This window comes from Chaetodon trifascialis, chromosome 12 (genome assembly GCF_039877785.1).
Source record: "Chaetodon trifascialis isolate fChaTrf1 chromosome 12, fChaTrf1.hap1, whole genome shotgun sequence".
NCBI classification, from domain to species: Eukaryota; Metazoa; Chordata; class Actinopteri; order Chaetodontiformes; family Chaetodontidae; genus Chaetodon; species Chaetodon trifascialis.
This window is the reverse complement of record NC_092067.1, coordinates 13,349,579-13,368,885: the sequence shown is the minus strand read 5'-3', so window position 1 is coordinate 13,368,885 and position 19,307 is coordinate 13,349,579. Positions and strand designations below refer to the sequence as shown.

General features: G+C 42.5%; 1 protein-coding gene across 1 annotated transcript in view; it reads left to right on the top strand.

Annotated features, from left to right (window-relative positions):
- The window catches only part of LOC139340546 (ATP-binding cassette sub-family C member 4-like), a 34,950-nt gene extending 29,134 nt beyond the window's left edge, over window positions 1–5,816 (top strand). Inside the window, exons 27-31 of the mRNA XM_070976432.1 lie at window positions 169–258; window positions 718–890; window positions 1,513–1,618; window positions 3,266–3,400; window positions 4,768–5,816. Coding sequence (XP_070832533.1) covers window positions 169–258; window positions 718–890; window positions 1,513–1,618; window positions 3,266–3,400; window positions 4,768–4,845 — 582 coding nt within the window. The 3' untranslated portion in view covers window positions 4,846–5,816. The remainder of the gene's footprint in view (window positions 1–168; window positions 259–717; window positions 891–1,512; window positions 1,619–3,265; window positions 3,401–4,767) is intronic.
- The last annotated feature ends 13,491 nt before the right edge of the window (window positions 5,817–19,307 follow it).

Below are 19,307 nucleotides of genomic sequence, written 5' to 3'. Positions count from 1 at the left end.
AGCATTGAATAGAGCTCCTGAGTGGAGCAAGCCCTTTGTGAACATCTTCCCCTCAAACATTGCCTAGCGGCACTCTATAAAGCTTGTCTTAACCCTTTCATACATCTTCTCCCTTGTCATTATCTTAACTGGCCACGGCCTTCTCTTTCTATATCCATCTATCCACAGGACCCAGTTCTCTTCACGGGCACCGTGAGGAAGAATCTGGACCCTTTCAGTCAGCACACAGATGAGGACCTGTGGAATGCACTCCAAGAGGTACTCCAGCGTGGCTCTGAATGATTCCCCCTCGCCGGCCCAGGGGGGGATCCCTCTGTCCCCCTGTACAATGCTGCCATTCAGCCTCCCTGCTCGCCACAAGTCATGGGGGGAAATCCCATTAGGGCCATGGGGCCCAGCTCAATGTGCGGCTTGTAACTGGGAACTATTGAAAGTGCTGGGGGAGATGTGTTTGGGCAGTCAGGCCAACCAGGATGAAGGCTCCCCCCACAGTGAAGGGCTTCAGCTCCTGGTCCTGCCTCTGAATGGGTTTGGTGGCCTGGATTAAAGCTAGAGGCTGGCCACAAGAGAGCACTGGCCAAGGTCATCAGTGGACCTGGCCCTGCATTGTGCCAGGCGGTTAATGGGTGTGTTTGGATAGCTCTTTAAAGACATCCCCACAGGAAGCCTTTATGCAGGAGTAATGAAGGGTTGGGGCTCTGCTCTCCCTCTCTGCAGGTGCAGATGAAGGCCGTGGTGGAGGACCTGCCCAATAAGATGGAGACGGTGCTCACAGAGTCAGGCTCTATCTTCAGCGTGGGCCAGAGGCAGCTGGTGTGTCTGGCCAGGGCCATCCTCCGGAAAAACCGCATCCTCATCATTGATGAGGCCACAGCCAATGTGGATCCAAGGTCAGGCAACACTTGAATCTCAGAGTAATACATTTTTCACCAAGGGTTGAACAGTCCTTTCCACGTGTCCCTCGTTCTCCACAAACTGGTGGCACTCAAATATTTTTTAGTCATTAAAGCTGTAGTGCCACTACAAGATGTGTAGTGATACTATTGTGCAAATAAATCAATAGCACACAAGTGAAACCCTGTGTCGTATGATTGGAGAATTGGAGCACACCGAGGGCAGGCAGCTTATCATTAGTCTGCTGGACAGAGTGGCTGATTGATCAGAGCATCACTGCAGTGAACAGCCAGTAAATAACCCCAAAATTGAACAATTACACTATTGTTGTGATTTTTAAAAACAAAAGATTTTGTGGAATCAAGTCAGACACTATCATAAGTCAAAACAAGACAAAATAATATTTAATAAAACAAACTGCCAATAATGAAAGTCAAAATAAACTGAACCTACTTTTGTTAACATAAGGAGCTCTGCTATCCTTTATCCTTTATGCCTACGACTGCACATACCTCGCTGCTGATGAACTATTGTTCTGTGTTAAGTAAAATCCCTGCCCAAGGGTGTATGGGAAGAGCGTTTTTTTGTGCTGAGGTGTTGTGTTCCCTGCTCCTTTAGAACTGACAGCCTCATCCAGCAGACTATCCGGGACAAGTTTCAAGAGTGTACAGTCCTCACCATAGCTCACAGGCTCAACACTATCATCGACTGTGACAGAATACTGGTAAGTAAGAACACAGTAAACTTCCAATGTCCAGCTCTTCAGTCAGTGTTTCAGTATATACAACTATGATTCCCAAAAAGTTGGTACACTGTATAAAATGTTCCTGAGCCCATGTATTAATATCCTTTATACAGTCTTATACAGTCAAAGAGGTGAACCTCGCTCCATCCTTGCTTGTGAATGACTGAGCCTTTCCAGGATGCCCCTTTCATACCCAATCATGATCCTATCACCTGTTACCAATGAACCTGTTTACCTGTGGAATGATCCAAACAGGTGTTTTTGGAGCTTTCCACAACTTTCCCAGTCTTTAGTTGCTCCTGTCCCAACGTGTTTGAAATGTGTTGCTTCTATCAAATTCAGAATAAGCAGATATTTACAAAAATCAGTGAAGTCGATGAAGTAAAACATTAAATATAATGTCTTTGTTTGTGATATCCCTTCATAAACTTCAAGAAACCCTCCTTGTTCTCTCAATAACATCAAACTGAGCTCCTGTTGTGCACAGAATTTATGGTATAACATGCGCCTCTCATTCCCTCACATTGTCAAACACGCCAGAGATTCAGAGCTTTCAAACACTTCTTCCTTTATTTGCAAGGAGCCTGCTACGCAGCCTTTGCAGAGTTTTAATTCACTTGCCCTATTTTGCAACAGCTGGGCTGATTTCTCCCTCACAGCGTTCCCTCTTATTGAGCCTGCGCTCGTGCCACTTGATCTTTGGCCCTTTCCTGCTACTGCCTGCAGAGGTGCCAATTAGTGCCATTTGTGGCAGCATTTGTTAAGCGTCTATGGAGGACAGGGCACGACCTGGTGACTGCTCGGTCACCGAGGGGGTTGCTGAGAAAAGCCAAATATCGCACAGCGGGGACTGTTTCACACCTACACTCGTGTTAAATGCCCCCAGATTGTCACACACTCCGGGAGAACTAAATTGGGGCCCACCTGAATTGCCTTGTCCAAATCCTCAGCTGTGCCATATTTAGACACAAACTGTTTTCCAAGATACAAACTCCATCTCCTAGTATCCTGCTCCTAAACTGTCGATTATGACAGCAGCTGCAGAAGTCTCCCTTTCATACTAAACACTCCCTGAAACTGGGCTTTAGCCATAACAAACTGCTCATTACCGCTGTAAGGGGATCGAGCTTGTTAAAATTTGTCTGTGATATAATTGTAGTCTTTTCCAAACTGCTTGTATTGGCACTATTCTTTGTGTGGTTTTTATGGCATGTGATGACACAGAAATGATGGTAATTTTCTAGAGTGTCTTCAAGGTGTGATTGTTGGATTTGACTGAGGACCACCCCTGAGCCGCTGAAATGCCAGGATAAATACATGGATAAATCACTGATCTTCAGTCTGTCAGAGTCAGCGTACCTGACTTTCACACTGCTAACAGACTACGCTCATTGTCCGTGGCCCTGTCGAGCAGAAACAGGCACCTGTGTTTGTTGTTGCATGAGTCACATAAAATGGTTGGTTCCTGTGTGCACAGAACTACTGTTTCCCCATTCATCTTGCACTGTCTGCATGCATCACTCAGCAGCGAAACAGCTGAAATGTCAGTTTTCCCCAAAGTAAAGTATACAGGTGATGGCACACACACTCACTTGCACACACCCAGCATTGTATGTGTGATTGCAGGTTCTGGCTGCCGGCAGGATCCAGGAGTATGACCAGCCATATGTGCTGCTCCAGAACCGGGATGGGCTCTTTTACCAGATGGTCCAACAGACAGGCAGAGCTGAGGCCGCCTCGCTGCTGCACACAGCCAAACAGGTAACCACACCCACCTGTCCCCTGTCGCTAAATAGAGTCCAGCCGTGGCACACTAATCCCAGACTCTCCCTTTAACTCCAGACTTCATTGCTCACCTCCAAAATAATACAGTCAAGCTAGAGAAGATGTGCATAACCCTGACAATGCAAAGACACTTGATTACCATTTTAATTTAAAGTGCCTACTTGGAGCATTGCAACACCATAACATTAATTTCAAGAGAGAAATTGTCCCTTTGTAGATTTACATCCTCAGATTTTATCGAAGAAACTCCCCGTATAATCCTTTTTTTTTCCTCATAATGTAATTTTGAGATCATTTTGGAGATGATTCTAGAAAAGCAGCTTTCTTTGCACTATATCTCTTTGGAAATATTGGGTTTAACTTCATCGCGATTTGGGATAAACTTTCTATGGGGATTACTGTAATAGAGAATGTCCATATTTCTTCCCTGTAAAATTCATTTGTGATGTATTTCCCCTTCAGACACTGAACAGATAAGAGGCGGCTATTCATTGTTCAATTCCATTTTATGTGCATCTGTCTGGGACTACAGATACCATATTGCAACTTCAAACAGGTCTTTGTGAAATAAGAAAAAGTAGGCATCATTTCATTTTCTCTCTGTCCCTCGCACAAATTTATCAGCGGAACTGTATCTTCTCAGCCAGAGGAGTGAAATGAGTAAAATACTGATTTCAAAGACTCAGCACACTGTGGTATTATTTGGTGTCGTCTTACCCTGCACACTGGCGGATTGGTAGTGACATTGTTCAAGCCCTTACGTTTTCTTTTCTTTATTGTAGGGTGCTCTCCTTAGATCAGATTACAGCAGCATCCATAACTGTCTAGCACCACTTATTAAATACTGAGATGGTCCACATGTTGTGTGTCAAGTTTCTATAGTTGTCAGTCAAGGTTTAAATACATTCAATAATCTGATATCAACCTCCAGCTCCTTTGTCCGTGTCGAAAGAGAATCCCGGAGTAGACAGTATATCTCATGCTGAGGCCAAGCTGTTTTCACCACTTTTGCCTCGTTTTCACTCAACTTTCTGTTATTGAAATCGTCGGTCTGTCAGAGCCTCTTTGTATTAAGAAATCACCATTCCACAGACACTTTCAGCAGGCACACAGGTAAAAATGGATTGAAATAAAACAAATAATTTCAGCGATTATATATTTCTCCCTTGGATTTCACAGTTGTTTATGAGGCTAAATAAGCCACTTTTGCATGCTTCAGCGGGTGACAAATCCCTTCACCCAGCGCTGACTGGATCTGTCATAAATCACACCTTAACAGATCGTAGCTTAGATGCGACTGTGCGCTTGTATTCTGTGACGCTGCTTCACTGATTCGCTTCCAGGTTTACATGAACAAAAAGCGAGTGGCAGACGTGCGCTGTGCCAAGGACATCCGTGTCATCTGCGAGACATCTCTTTGACAGTTTGGAGAGTCGCTATGGCCCTTCACACTTGCCATCACTGACCAAATCTTTTACCAGATATACTTAGACTCCTTGCTGTGTATTAAAATGTCTTTAGACTCCCAGCAGGCCGAGTGTAGTGTGTGCTTCGTTTGATTGGCATTGTCCTTTGCTCTGGAGCGGAAAAGAGACAGGTATCTGAGGCAGGATGTGCCTTTATTGACAGAGTATGACTGCATGGCTTTTCATTGATTGCACCCTGCTACATTAATGTATGTATGCTCTGGCCTCTTGGGCACTTTCAGTCCTGCACTGGTGCTCAAAGGAGTGCAGATACTGGATGTGTTAATCCTGGTGCAATAAATTATTGGTGGCTTAAATTATTCTTTTAAGGCAAATATTGTCTCATAGGTCTTTTTATTATTTGGATAATGCTTGAAAAGATGAGGAGAACCTGAGAGGAAACACCAATGTTTTCAGCAATTACTGTGCCTTAATCAGACAATTGATTTTTTTTTCTGTAATTGCACTGTTTTAATTGAGTAGTCTTCCAGCACTTTGACGATAGTGGTTTTATGTCTACCTCAGCTCCTGTCAGCAAAGAACAGGAAAGTGGAAATGTAACATGTCATGTACTGGCAATGTTAATGACAGACACCAAGAAATGTCCGAAGTTTTACTTTTATTGCCTCAGTGTTATATCAGCTTTCTCTCTTTCCTCTTTTGATAAGTGGGCTGTTGTTGCTTTACAAACGTAGTACTATTTACTTTGGCAATAATATGAAATATAGTATGACTATTTATAGCCATGTGTTTTTTTAGGCTTTGTTTTCTGTATATTTGTGTATGTGTTTCTAACTCTAATTGCGTGTTAAAGGTCATTTTTCATGGAGTTTGTGCTTTAGTCATAAATAAGTGATACAAATGATCACTTCTAATTTGCAGCAAATTAAATTCAGATTGCATATAATAAAAGAGAATTGCTTGCATGTGTCAGTACTGTCTTCATTTTGTGTTTCAAACATCGTCTCACGTTACTCTGACTCACGAACCATTTCCTCCCACTGTTGCTCATCCTATATTCAGATGTCTGAATGGTGTGTTTGCTTCAGGTTAGCGGTTACAACTGGTCTTGACCAAGATGCTACAAATTGGTAAGTGGTTAAGGAAAACAACCCAGTGATTATTTTGTTGAGTCAAGTGACTTCTGAATTCAGTTTCATGGTGGAAAAGTAACATGTCGGCGGTGCAGTATGACCATTAAGTCCCAATTAAAATGTAATTTCGCCATCACCAGCTCAATTAGAAAAGAGCTGTTAATTCGCCCCCATACAGACAAGAGCAGAGCCGCTGATTGCACATTCAGAGACGGCTGTCAGTAAACACTTAGCTTGGTATAAAAGGCAGCATTTAACCAGGCCCAGATTTGGGTCGTGAACTGTGGGACATCAGCCCCTTTAAAAGCTGAGTGATTTACACAATTCATTAAAGCCAGTGAATCTTCAGCCAGCGTCATATTAAATGGTTACTTACTCTCAAATAGCCCCCGGGGAGTTGAATTGTTGGCTTGCGAATAGATTAAAGTTTACATTGAAAAGAGAAATTGAATTCAGAGGTAATCAATAGCATAATGGGCCAGTGAGAGGAGCCTGCTGCTTGAAATGAAATTACCATATTTTTAATCTTAATTTTCCACTCTGTTTATCTGACAGTGTGGATGTGCAATCCAAACAGATAATGAGAGAGTGGGATATTGACAGTGGGGTCCTCTGGAGTGCTTGTTTCAGTGATTAAACGCTGTGATCTGTGATTACTTTGTGTCGGGTGTCAGGCTGGCGGCCAGAGCCCGGCGAGACACAGGCTCATAGCAGCTGGAGCATCATGGGTCTCTGAGGTGCTAATGCACCTGACACAGCATTGACAGCATTCGAAACCCTATCAGGGACTGCACCACACGGCAGCTGCCACAATAGGAATACTCATGGCACTATCTACATCAGAGTCAGCATATATCCTCTCTGCTCTCCCCTCGATAACAGCCAACACAAGAATGGCGACAACAAAGTTTGCACAATAAGTATTATTAACCGGATACCTTCCTACGTCGGCCAATAATAGCGGCATTTTAAGACATATCTGAATAGGTGTGCAAATAGCAATGCCGTCAACATAGTGCTGATATAGCTTTAATAAATAAATGTCTGAGAAACCTGTCTGTCCACACAATGAAGTTTAATCCCAAAGAAATAAAACACAAAATAAGAGTCAGCACAATGCGCAGTGAGGCAGTGAATGAAATGATGAATTCACACTGTAGCGTTCAGCCCATCCACACTTTAAGAGAGGAGTGATACGTCGGTGCTGATTTGAGGGTGTGATACATGTTCTGTGCAGCTAAAGATGTTTTATTGTCAGTTGAGAGAATAATGTAACAAGTACTGAAAGTGGTGCAAATTGTTTAAGGTTGTTTTGTTACGGGCCAATAAATATGGAGTCTGAAGGCCATTTTGGGTTGAGGAGACAATGTTTTTCACAAACTTTCTGTTGTGCCAGCACTTTCCTTTGTGATGGATACTGCTGTTTGACAAATGGAAACAAATTGCATGGTGCAGGCGCCTGAATGGCAGGGAGTTGGGGAGTGTCAAACTTGGTGCTGAAAGACGATGAAGCGAGAGCCTCAGGTTTTTGTGGGCGACTCAGACCTGACTGATCCCAACATAAAGTACTTGTTGAAGAGAAGGAGAAAAGGAGAACAGGATTTCGACAGGCTGCAGTGAAATTAGGAGAATTGACTATGGCGGCTTTGTTCCTAGCTGGTGACATGGGGTGGGGGAGATGGGGAGACTGGAGCGATTCCCCAGAGACTCTGCGCTCAGCCTTTGTAAAGTGACTACAAACTGAATATCTGACAAGTTCCCAAGGCCTGACATGACTCTGTGTAGAGCTAAGAAAAACAAACAACAAATGGCACGTTTTTAAGATACGTGTGGTGACACTGGTTGTAGTGTGGTAGAAAATGGCTTTTTATCTTGTTAAAAATAGGTCCTCAATTCGGAATATGTTGATGCGATATTTCCTAGATTGTCGCAACAAGCGAGGCAGACCTAGTTTTTCCATCCTTACTTTGTGAAAGTGAGACCTACCAAATGTTGATTTCCAACTTATTAGAGGGCTTATAACTAGCAGCGTCTCTTTGATCCCGCTTCACAGAAAAACAGAAACATTAACTGCGAGCGGTTCGTCCCAACATGCACACGTGAGGTCTGATCAGCCGCACTGTATCATGGTGCCTCAGCAGTTTAGTGACCACCCCGGCCTGGCCTGACGGACTGGCCGACTTACTGCTACAAACAGTAATTATAGGTCACACATGTAATGGATGATTATGCCTCGTAAACTCTCCAGCCTGTGGTTTGTTTCAAACTCTGCACAGTGTGGGTATATTTACCATTCAGCGGGTAACTCCATTCAGTTTTTATCCACAGAAGGAAAATCTCATTTCTAATAAAATCTTTGAGATCGTAAAGAGGAACCTCTGATTTATTGAAAACAAGACTTAAAGAGACAGAACAAGCGATCTGACAGAAGCCTGGGTTTTTGTAATTTTACCTGCCCCTGCTACTTGGAACTAAACTGGCTAATGTGGCTCTTTGAAAGGCCACAAATAGGAAACCTCTTTGCATGCTTTAGCCTTAAATCCTGGGCATGCTCTGTCACCTTCCAAAAGTGCTGTTTGATTCTTCAACTGCGAGAGAAAGAAGAAAAGTGGAGGGCTAGACAATAGCAGAGGGCTTATCTCATCAGTAAATAAGGCTTATTGCTTAAAGCTATAAAAGGCTATGCTTATTGGTGATGTCATCCCTTTGTGGGAGATTGATGAAGCTTGAGGCAGGGGGCATAATGTGAGTGTGAATATGTGTGTGTGTGTGTGTGTGTGTGTGTGTGTGTGTGTGTGTGTGTGTGTGTGTGTGTGTGTGTGTTTGTGTGTGTGTAGGAGGCCTAGTGCACCAAACTCAAGAATTTCCAACTTTCCCCTGCAGAGTTTGATAGAATTTAAAATGTATGACATATATTTTAACTGCTGCTGCACTAAAATTGCAGTCTTTGGTGGTAAACTAACCCAAATGTACTTCAAAGTTCCATCTGGCCAGGGGGCTTTTATCCTTGGCCATGGGAGCGGTTGATGTTCTGTGCATGTAAACGTGCAGCTTTGGGTAAAGGTGGGGACAGCTTGTGTCCCCCATTATTGTCTGGTTGCATTTACGTGGGTCCAAGGGCCCACTGTGTCTTTTCGGGTTACTTTCTCATCATTTCTCCTAATGTAGAGACCCACAGGGTTGGTGGCAAGCGCACAATGCGGCTGTTGTATGGTTACTGTCAGCTCTCTCAAATAAGGCTTCCTGTTCATTAGACTTCTTTTCACCTCCGCACAATGCGCCGGCTTTGCAGCAATAGTGAGTCGACGCCCATCTCTTCAATGCCATGTGAATAGTTCTAAATAGTGTTTATGCAAGCCATTGTTGTCTATTGTGTGTCCAGTCTTAATGCACAGTGATTTGCCTGCTTTTGTAGCCTGGGATACATTATCTTGCCTATGTGGCTTCAGATGCATGCCTGGCCTTTGAGCCAGTAAACAGTCTAAAAGTTAACTCCCTATGGACAATGCTGGAGATGCCTGATAAAGTAGGACAGAATATACTAACTGGCCCATTTCATGTCCCTCTGCAATTACTCAAATGGCTTCTTCCTCGTGCATGTCTGTTTTAATCTTTGTAGCTCCATCACTTAAGAATTCTTGTTTTCTGAAAGGGTCACACCTCTCTAAATTAATTTTTTCTTGTTTCTTTTCCCCCTCCCCTAGGAAATGTAATAATTAAAAGAAAGTTTGGAGAAGAGAGTTAAGCTTACCTCAAAGCTCATTTTAAATCATAATCTGCAAGGATCATCTTTTTTTTTTTTTTCAGTAAATAAGTTTGAAAGATTAGATTGACACTATCTGTTGCACATCTGGTGAAGAATTCCTATTCAGTTGGGAGATGTATTTAAACCCTGTGTCTTTATTCTTCAAAGTGTCAGAGTGAAAATGAAAGAGTAATACAGATAGACAGCCAGGTGGATAATCTGACACACATCACAGTCAAAGAATAAAAACTTTCAAATCTTGAAGATAATGTCAGAATGATATGTCTTGAAATGGAAATTCTATGTCTCATGACTCCCATCAGTTACTTTAACATGGATTTATGTTGTTCCACCGTGTGTTTGCACCACAACTTTATTGATTAAGCTGATTTGTAAAAGGATAAGAAGCAAAGCCATACAAATTGTACATTTGGCTCAGTTTATGTGCATTCTGCTTTGCACTGGTTCAGCTATATTTTCTGTTTGTGGCCCGTGTGGTTTCACTGTTCAGTTATCCTGAGGTTGTAGTGAAGTTTGATTTTTTTTTTTTTAAAGCGTCTACCTCTTCCTCAAGGGAAAAAAGAGTTGGCAGCACCTAAAATGTTTTTCCAAAAGAAAACAAAATAACCCTGAAAATTGAGAGAGCAGGAATGGGCAGCATATTATAGCCTTCATCTGTTTGTGGCATTGTCCTGGGGAGCGTATACATCACCTCCAGAGAGAAACTGATAGGCCTAACCATTCACTTCTTGGATAGATGCACAAAAGCGGAAGATATCTGCGGCACAGATTACATTATACTCTTTTCAAAAGCATTCGCAGTCAAGTATGCAGAACAGAGAAAAAAAGATGCTTTTAATGCCGGCCAGTGATTACAGGTGAGTGATGTAACTGATAGTTGGCTCGTCATTGTTCGGAGATTTGGTGTGTTTGACCCCCTAAAGCATTCTGCTGCCAAGGGAATTTAAAACAACCTTTGGACTCGGAGGAAAGGAATGTTATGATTGCCCTCAGTGACACTGATACAACACTGTCACACCGCTGACTCCAGACTACAGGAGGAGCTTCACTGTGACTGAGCCCAGTCGCACCACACCAACACTTAGCAGCAGGCGTTTCATTAACCTGTCAGAGAGAGGCGAGATGTGGCTTTGTCTTTGATTGCCACATCCCCTTACTCTCACGCTGCTGCTTATACGTTTGACCTCCATTAGCCCACCAGGTGTGTTTCACATTTTATTTAATGAACTGTAGTCATGAAGTAATTCGTTGCCTGCAACAATACTCCTTGAAGCATTTTTTTTTTCTCACACCAAAGTAGTGATGTTGACTTGTGTTGCTCCTGGGCTGATATTTTCATTGAAGGCCCCCTTATCAAATAATGAAATAAAGAATCTGCTTCTTGCCCAATGCTATTACCTCCCACAAATCAAAAGGTTTCCAGTGTAATGTCTTGCCTCCCATGCCAGTTAATTAGGTAGCGTTGTGCCACATACTAATGCTACTTTCATGAGAATAATCTGAGACAATAAACCTGTCTCTTTTGTGTTCTTCTGCAAGCCCTCTTAATTAATATCAGCAAACACAAACCAAAGTTAATTGAAATTTGAACATCCCATCTTCATAGTTTACAAGAATACAATCGCTGCTGTTTTGTTACTGTTGTTGAATTTCTATAATAGCGGGTATCATATCTCTATTTAGTATTTCATTGATCACTCTCAGGAGTGCTGCAGAAATATAAAAGAAAGAAATGTCTTAACCATGAGTAAACACAGGAGGCAATATATGCAACCCCAACATTGATTTGAACTCAGACATTAATATTCACACTCCTCCAGATAATCATAGCAAGGTGTGCATGATTTGTTTTCATTGATTAAGTGACATTGCTGCAGCTCCTCACACCATGGTTATTAATATCGTTTGCATTGATATCATTTCGGCATTAACATTAACAACAATTTCACCAAGTGGGAGAGATTACAAGAGTGATGCAAACGAGTAGCGTCTCGGTGGCAGATAGCTTTAATCAGAACCCCTTTTGATGCAAAATCTTTACAACTTTAATCAATCTTTATGGACGAGCTTTTCAAACTGTATGCAAGTTTGAATAGCATAGTTTTAAAGAGGCTGTGCCCTCCTGTCAGATATCCGATGTGTTTTGCAAATTACAAATCCTTCTAGGAATATGAATTAGGTTGTGCAACCCGAGTGTTCCTACTGTTCATGGTGTACACAGTTCAGATTTCACGTGGTTTACATGAATTCTTAGTCCCGGCTAATGTAATCAGGCCCAACTAGCGTGGGATTGTAGTACACAGAGCCCACAACAAAGCCTAATCTGGCATGCTACTATTCCAGTAGGATTTTTTTTTGTTATCACACATCTTTTGTCATGTTGGCCCATGAACAGAAATAGCTGAACAAAATAAATAAATAGATAAACAGTGGGTTGTCTTTATAGCCTTTATGCAGTAATATTTCAGAGCCAAGAACATTTCTGAAGTTAACAGTATTTATGTTCCGGTAGTGTTGGTCACAGTCTGTCACACATTATTTGCATCTGCATGTCCGATTAACAAATATGACATATTCCTAAGATCAGGCTCCTAGCACTCTAACCACCCACCATGGCAATTAACTGTCTACTAAGCTAACAAGCGTAACACACATGCCTGACGCAAGCCAGTAGAATATCAAGCTGCTCTCCTAGATGTATCCCCGTTTACCCTGTAGTGCTACCGTGAAGGCACGGCGCACACGTGCAGGCTAATTTCAAATGTTGATTAACTTGAAGCTCTGGACCAAACATCTTTACTCCCACCAGTATCGATGCGGGGTTTACGTTGGATTGCAACTGGCATTTGAAATCCACTAGAAATGGAGAGAGCTGTCGTCCACACGAGGGACTAGTGAGACCTTGTCGGGGGGAGAGAGCTCTCAGACAAATTCAATGGGCTTTTCTCTGAGCTTTTCTCTGTGTCTTAGGGGCTGTCGGTAGTGAATCAACTGAAATAACCAGCACTGATGCTGTGTACAGCTGACATGTTAAAATCACGCTGACCTTCGCATAGCTCAGGCTTGTTCTCACTGCTTAGACAAGAGGAAGAAAATAGCTGGAGAATGCCTGAATCCATAGATATCAGCAAAGAAAGACCACACACATGTTCAGCCGTTCTTATTGTGAGCCAGGTTGCAACTGGGTTTACAAGAGGCCACCTCTGACAGTACAGTCTGTATATAGCCAGAGAAAATAAAATAATTTAAGTACAAATAGTGTGTGTTTGCTCTGGAAACCATCGTTGACACTGTTGGAAATATGGATCCACAGATGTCATTTCTCTATTGCTGTGGGTTCAAGGATTTTATCCAGCGTGGCATCTGACGGGAGGAGAGTGTTGTTGTAAATCCAGATTTTCTTTTTCTCTTTTTTCTTTTTCTTTTTTTTACAGCACACTTGCCAACAAACTAAACTATCTGTTCTACTTATTTCTAAAAAAGCATTGACCGTCGGGGCATAGCCAATATGGAGGTTAATCCATTCTAGTGTCTATACTATGGGATGCTTATGGAAGCATATTTGCTTAGGGCAGCCATGCAAATTATTACTTACTGCCCTGTAAGCTGATAACACAAATTAGATACCCATTAAAGTTGAACAATGTATATAGAATGAGAAAAGATTGCAAGTGATACCTGAAGGGACGCTTAAGTCGTATGGCACTAAAATATGCCTCATGCTTGCAAACTTCAAAAGTGGAGAGATGTTTATCCTTGGGATTGGAAGATGCATAATGGTAATCTCATATGCACAGAGGCAGCTGCCAGGTGGAGGATAGCACACTGCATGTTTATGAATAGAAATCATTACAGGGACTGGGGAGCATAGCATGGACCAGTGAAACAGAACTTTTTTATCATCTACCTAGCGTGCACTACAGCGCTCAAAAGTTCATGTGCCGAAATGTTTAGTATGGCATTAGTTTAGCTGTGGTCATTTTGTGCTGTATTAGATGTGCGTCTGTGTGTGTGTGTGTGTGTGTGTGTGTTTCTTCTGTGCATTTGCTTGTTGAATAGATCCAAGTGTTAAGAAACATTAGTCCCTCTAACTTGAAGTCCTGCCCTGACTGTGGGTTGGAGTCGAGAACAACGAGGCCGTTAATGCGATCCTGCCACCTGAGGGGCCTGTGAAATCAGAAACATGCCAGCTTTAACAGCAGCGCCACAACTCCACTGGGCCTTTGCCTTCACCAGCCTCTGCTCTTATCAGATGAGCCACTTTAATTCATGTGCCAAACACCTCTCTGAGGGCGAATGCAGAATGTTCAGCAGCTTTTAAGAAGTGGAAATGCCGTTCGTGGTGTGTTAGACGAGAGAGGAAGTGCTCCAGGCCTGTTTGGGAACCCCAGCTAATTCTACCTTTGACTTGCCTGTTGTTGTCTCTGAGCCCCTTTCCCTTTCTGCCTCTCTGGCTGGCTGATAGTTAGGGATTCATCTTAAAACCTCCCCTTTGTCTGGTGGACCGTGGAGTCAGCAGTTATTTTTCAACTGACGACTTTCAATGCTTGGCGGTGAAAGAGATGAAGCTGAAACACAAAGGCAAATTAAGGGTACAAAAACACTCGCCATTGTCCCATTGTTGAGGGTCACAAATCGTCAAGTAAAAGCAACACAGCGTGGTTGAAATGTATTCGCCTCCATCCCTTTCCCCCCCTCCCTCCCTTCTCCTCTCTTTATATTCATTAGATTCATTATAGGCCACAAAGGATTGCCAACAAAACAGCTTGTGATTTTAGTTGAATTCATCCCCCTCTGAGGCCTGCAGGGAAATTAAAGTAGGTGACTATCACTGGAGGGGGAGCAGGCTTGACACATCTGAAGCTTTCAGTGATGCTAATAGTCAAGCGTATCCAAAATACACAGGAGCTGACCTCAAACAGATTGTGGGGGTTTAAAATCATTAGTTTGCAAATGAAGCAAAAGTACATTGGTTCTATGGTAGAATCAGCCCACTCTGAACCTTTGATTAGTGTTTGTCAACTCCCCTTTCTCTTCATACTCCCCCGCCCACTTGCAATCCAGAAATTAATAAAGGAGACATAGCGACACTTTGGAGGGAAACGCTTGCATCTCCAGCACCTGTTAAACAAATGCACTTAAGGCAGGAATCAAATTGCAGGCAGGTTTAAATTGGTGTAAAATCTTCATTTAGATGATGTCCCCAGGGCCTGCTTATTACTTGAGATTTATATAGCATTAGTTCTGCCTCGCAAATGTGGTGCACCATTCCACCTCAGTGAAATATGAAGAGGTTTGATAAAAAGCTACAACAGATTCTCTCATTAAAAAAACCTAAACCTTTTAAAGATTCATTAATTTAACTTGTGGCATGCAGCTCTGACATGCACAGAGTTCTGTACTTGTGCCCTTGAGCGCTGTATGTTATACGCTGTAAGATGATGCTGTGGCTCATTGGCATGGGTCTCTGAGAAGAAGCGCGCTGACAAATTAGTGCACCTGCAACGCTGAATACATCTCATTTCACCACAGATGTTCATTTTGACGCATGTGCCGATACTAGAATAAGCAAAATATGAGGAATTCTGTCAGACGCTTTGCACCTGTTGTTTTTTTAGGCAGAATTTGAAGTAGGTTACACTTGCTATCACATGTCGTGTTGCCGAGAATGGCACACATCATGGTGAAGGCTGAAGGCTGGGAGGAAACAACCACAAAGGCATTTCAGTTGTAGCAGTACCCCTATTGAGTATGTCTGTTTCAGTCACCAATCTGCTTTGTTCTCCGTCCTTTTCAATTTGTTTACATTTGGCCCCTACTGGAGAGGGACAGTCTATTGATTTATTGTCCCTGCTTCCTGAGAGTGCCGTTAAGAGTGCACAAGGCCCCCCCCGCCCGCCCCGTCTTCAGGCCTTGCTCTTACATTGTGTCGCCTGGTTGCTGGCTTCTGTTTCAGGGAAAGGCCCTGCCCAAGCATCACAAGGACCTCACAGGAAAAAAAAAAAAAAGCCTCAGCCGCACGAAGGCCTGAGAGACAGCACGGCAGCACAATGTAGCTCCATCTGAATAGCAGACGTCGTGGGACCTTTGCCTCCCACAGGGGGCTTTTTTTCTCCTACGTTTTCCAAAGAAATAAGACATCTCTTTAATAATAGTCAGGAATGTTATTATGTAGTATATATTTATGCAAGTATATGACTAATATACAATATATATGCACACATACACTCACGCACACACACACATATGTATATATATATATGCGTATATAAACACTTTTTTTGCTGTATGTGTATACACACATTTTTCTTCTCTCAGGGTGGTTTGTATTCATGCTTCATGACATCTTTTGCAGATTGATATTTTTTATGAAAAGCACTGAAATTCGACAGAACAATTTCTCGGAGTCAAAGGAATCATTTCAGATGAAAGTTGAAATGCTATTGTAAAATGGCCTTTCACTCCTCCCGCTTGAAGATAAACAATTTCCCATGAATATATGGCTGGGCCCCCTATCTATCACAAAAATCAGAATGTGTCCCATACTGAGCCTATTGTAGTCTATTAAAAGAAATCCTTCCCTGTGGCAACCATTTTGCAGGTTTCAAGTAGATAAATGCCTTCCAAGAGGGATAAGAATGCATTTCTACAAAACTGCATTAAAGAGTAATGTTTGTCAACTACGCCGATAAAAACTTCACAGTCACAATTCTTTTTAGAGGCAGCAAATGCATTGGCAATGTGTAAAGCTGATTGGTCTGGGGAGGCTGCCTACAGGTTAGCAGGCCTCATTTCCAATCTCTGACAGCAATATGTGTCGCCGTGCGCTTCATCCCGATTGCTCATGTTCAACACAAACCATGGTCACTCTATATATGGAAATCTCTGTCTTCAGGGCGAAAAAAAATTAAAAAGGTGAGATTGGCACTTTAACCTCCATGCCCCCCTGAAAATATGTTTTAGTCTGATACATTATACTACTGCGAATTATTTATCAAGAAGATACAAGCTTGATATTTCAAAAAAATAATGAGATGTTGAGGTGGCAGCTGGAATGTTCTGGTCCAGCGAGCAGCATCTATGAATCGGGGGAAATGAAGTAAATATGGCTGGCTGGGACACACCATGTGCAGAATGTGAAAGAGTGGAGTGCAGTGCTTAGGTGGCACTGACCAAAAACTTCAAATCCTGCCTTTGTGGCAGTCTTTCAGTCTGTTTTGGAATGGTTGCACCAAATTTAGCCGCATTAGTTATTCTAGCAATTAGATACATGTGAACGTATGTTTCGAAAAGCACTGTTAGCCCAAACGCCTGCAGCTCTTTCAGAGTGCACGCACTGCAGATAAAAATCTGGTGCGTTAGGAAATGGAAATTGAATATCAAGCACAGGAGGAAGATATTCAATCTGAAATCTCTCAGGCAAAAACAAAATAAGTGTTGTGCTAAGTTGAGTTGAAAGAGCCCACCTGTCGACACGCTGCATTCAGAGAACAAGTCATCCAGTTGTTGCCGCTCATACAAAGCGAGCGAAGAGAAGAAATCCATTCACACACTCTGAATGCAGCTGAAGTGTGTCTCTCCACAGATGACTGTTATTTGAAAGAACAAAACAGAGAAAGGCTGTGTATTAATTCACTTCAGACACTGTCAGTCGGTGCTTTCACTCCACTGTTTTGTCTCTCACGCTTTGATGAACACACGGCAATCAAGGTGAACCATGACTTGTTCAATTCTTTAAGGCAGTGAGTAACATGTTTTTCATCACAGCCTATTCACGCCTACACAATGTCACTTAAAACTGAGATATGGTTTTAGAGAGATGATTGTGCTCTAAAATCGCTCCCTTTTTTTGTCATACTTGTACAGGATTTAAATGTGATGCATCATTCTGTTAGAAAATCATTTAATAGTGAAGTATTAATATATGAATTTATTTCATCAGACGTGTACTGAGTAGCTCAACTTGTTGACTGAATTAAGTAAATCAAATGACAAGAAAAAAAGTGCTTTATTTCAGAGCTTCCCCCCCTCCTCAACCCAAACTCTTTGTTTTGATTTATTTCATCCTCTCACAACATCCCGTTGCTTTTCAGGGCCCCCTTTGTTCTTGGTGAAGGGGTCTTTTATTTGGGAGAAATCTCCCATCTCAGACCAGCGCTTTGCCTTGATGCAGATCTTCATTAATCTCCGGGGCCGCTGTGGGCTCTACAGCAGCCTGCCGTTTTGATGGGAATTGAATTTGATACTGTATTGTGGCTTGTATGGGAGCTAACAATGGCCTGTGTTCCTTCCTGTGTCTGTGCACAATCAGAGAGACCCAATTAAATAATTTGGTACAATAAAGGGGAACAAAAGGATACCCAGGCATAAAGTGAGGGCTCCAACATTTGCATTCTACCTATTTCTGTATCATGTTAATTAATTTGCTTTGAAACCACAGAGGGAGGCACAATGGGAAACTGTGCAGCTCATTTCAGAGTGTGTCTGAGGATGGTTTTTATTCAGGTGACATGCGAAATCAACATTTTACAATGGAAAAATCACATTTTTCTCTGGAACGCCAAAGACAGTCAAAACGTGACTTCTCTTTATTTGAATTCAGCTTTTTATTTTTATTTTTTTGTGCAAAGTTTTCACTTTTGCAAAGTAAACTTTTTAATGGAAGGACATCATTTCAAAATAGCATTATTCCCACTTTTTTGACACGTTTGAATTATAAAAGGCTCTCTGTACCTCAGTCAAATAATGTCACTTCTGTTTGAATAGAATAATTTTACATCTAAAATGACTGTAATGATAACCTGCTCTTAATTAACAATGTGTGAATTGTGTGATATATAACTGCTTTTGTCGATGGTAATATGTCATATTCAATGAAGGGTAAATGAATTATCCACGAGTGGCCCGTGATAAGCAGTGATGGGACCCATATGGAGCTGTCAGTGGACTGCTGGTGGGCTCTCCTAGTCCAGCCGCTGTAATTGAAAGAAATGAGCCATGGAGCTGACACATTAGCAGTCTCCCCAGAGATCGACCACACACACACACACACACACACACACACACACACACACACACACACACACACACACACACACACACACACACACACACACACACACACACACACACACACATACATACACATATTCTCCTTTTTTATACATCATCTCTACAGGCTCTATCTGACTGAAAGTATAACCCAGACAATGTCAGCCAGGCTGATGCGGGACAGCGCCCTACTGTAAGTGAGACAGGGTATAAGATTGGGTAGGTTTCTGTCTGGGTTAAGGGGATAATGAGAAACTGCCCTGCAGTGAGTTAATCAGCTCATCGCTCTCCCAGCACTGCCATTTATTTGCTGTTTATTCCCCAGCACAGGGCCCCAGGGGGAGGCCTGTCTGTGAGGCAGCACCTGCAGCTTCCCCGACGCTTGATTTAGTGCTGTAAATGCTGCTTGTGGGCTAGATTACGCTGGACAGTGATCAAACCTTATTTGCACTCTGATTAGACAAACTGCTCCCTGCACTGACCAGGCTGAAGCAATCCTCCTTTAG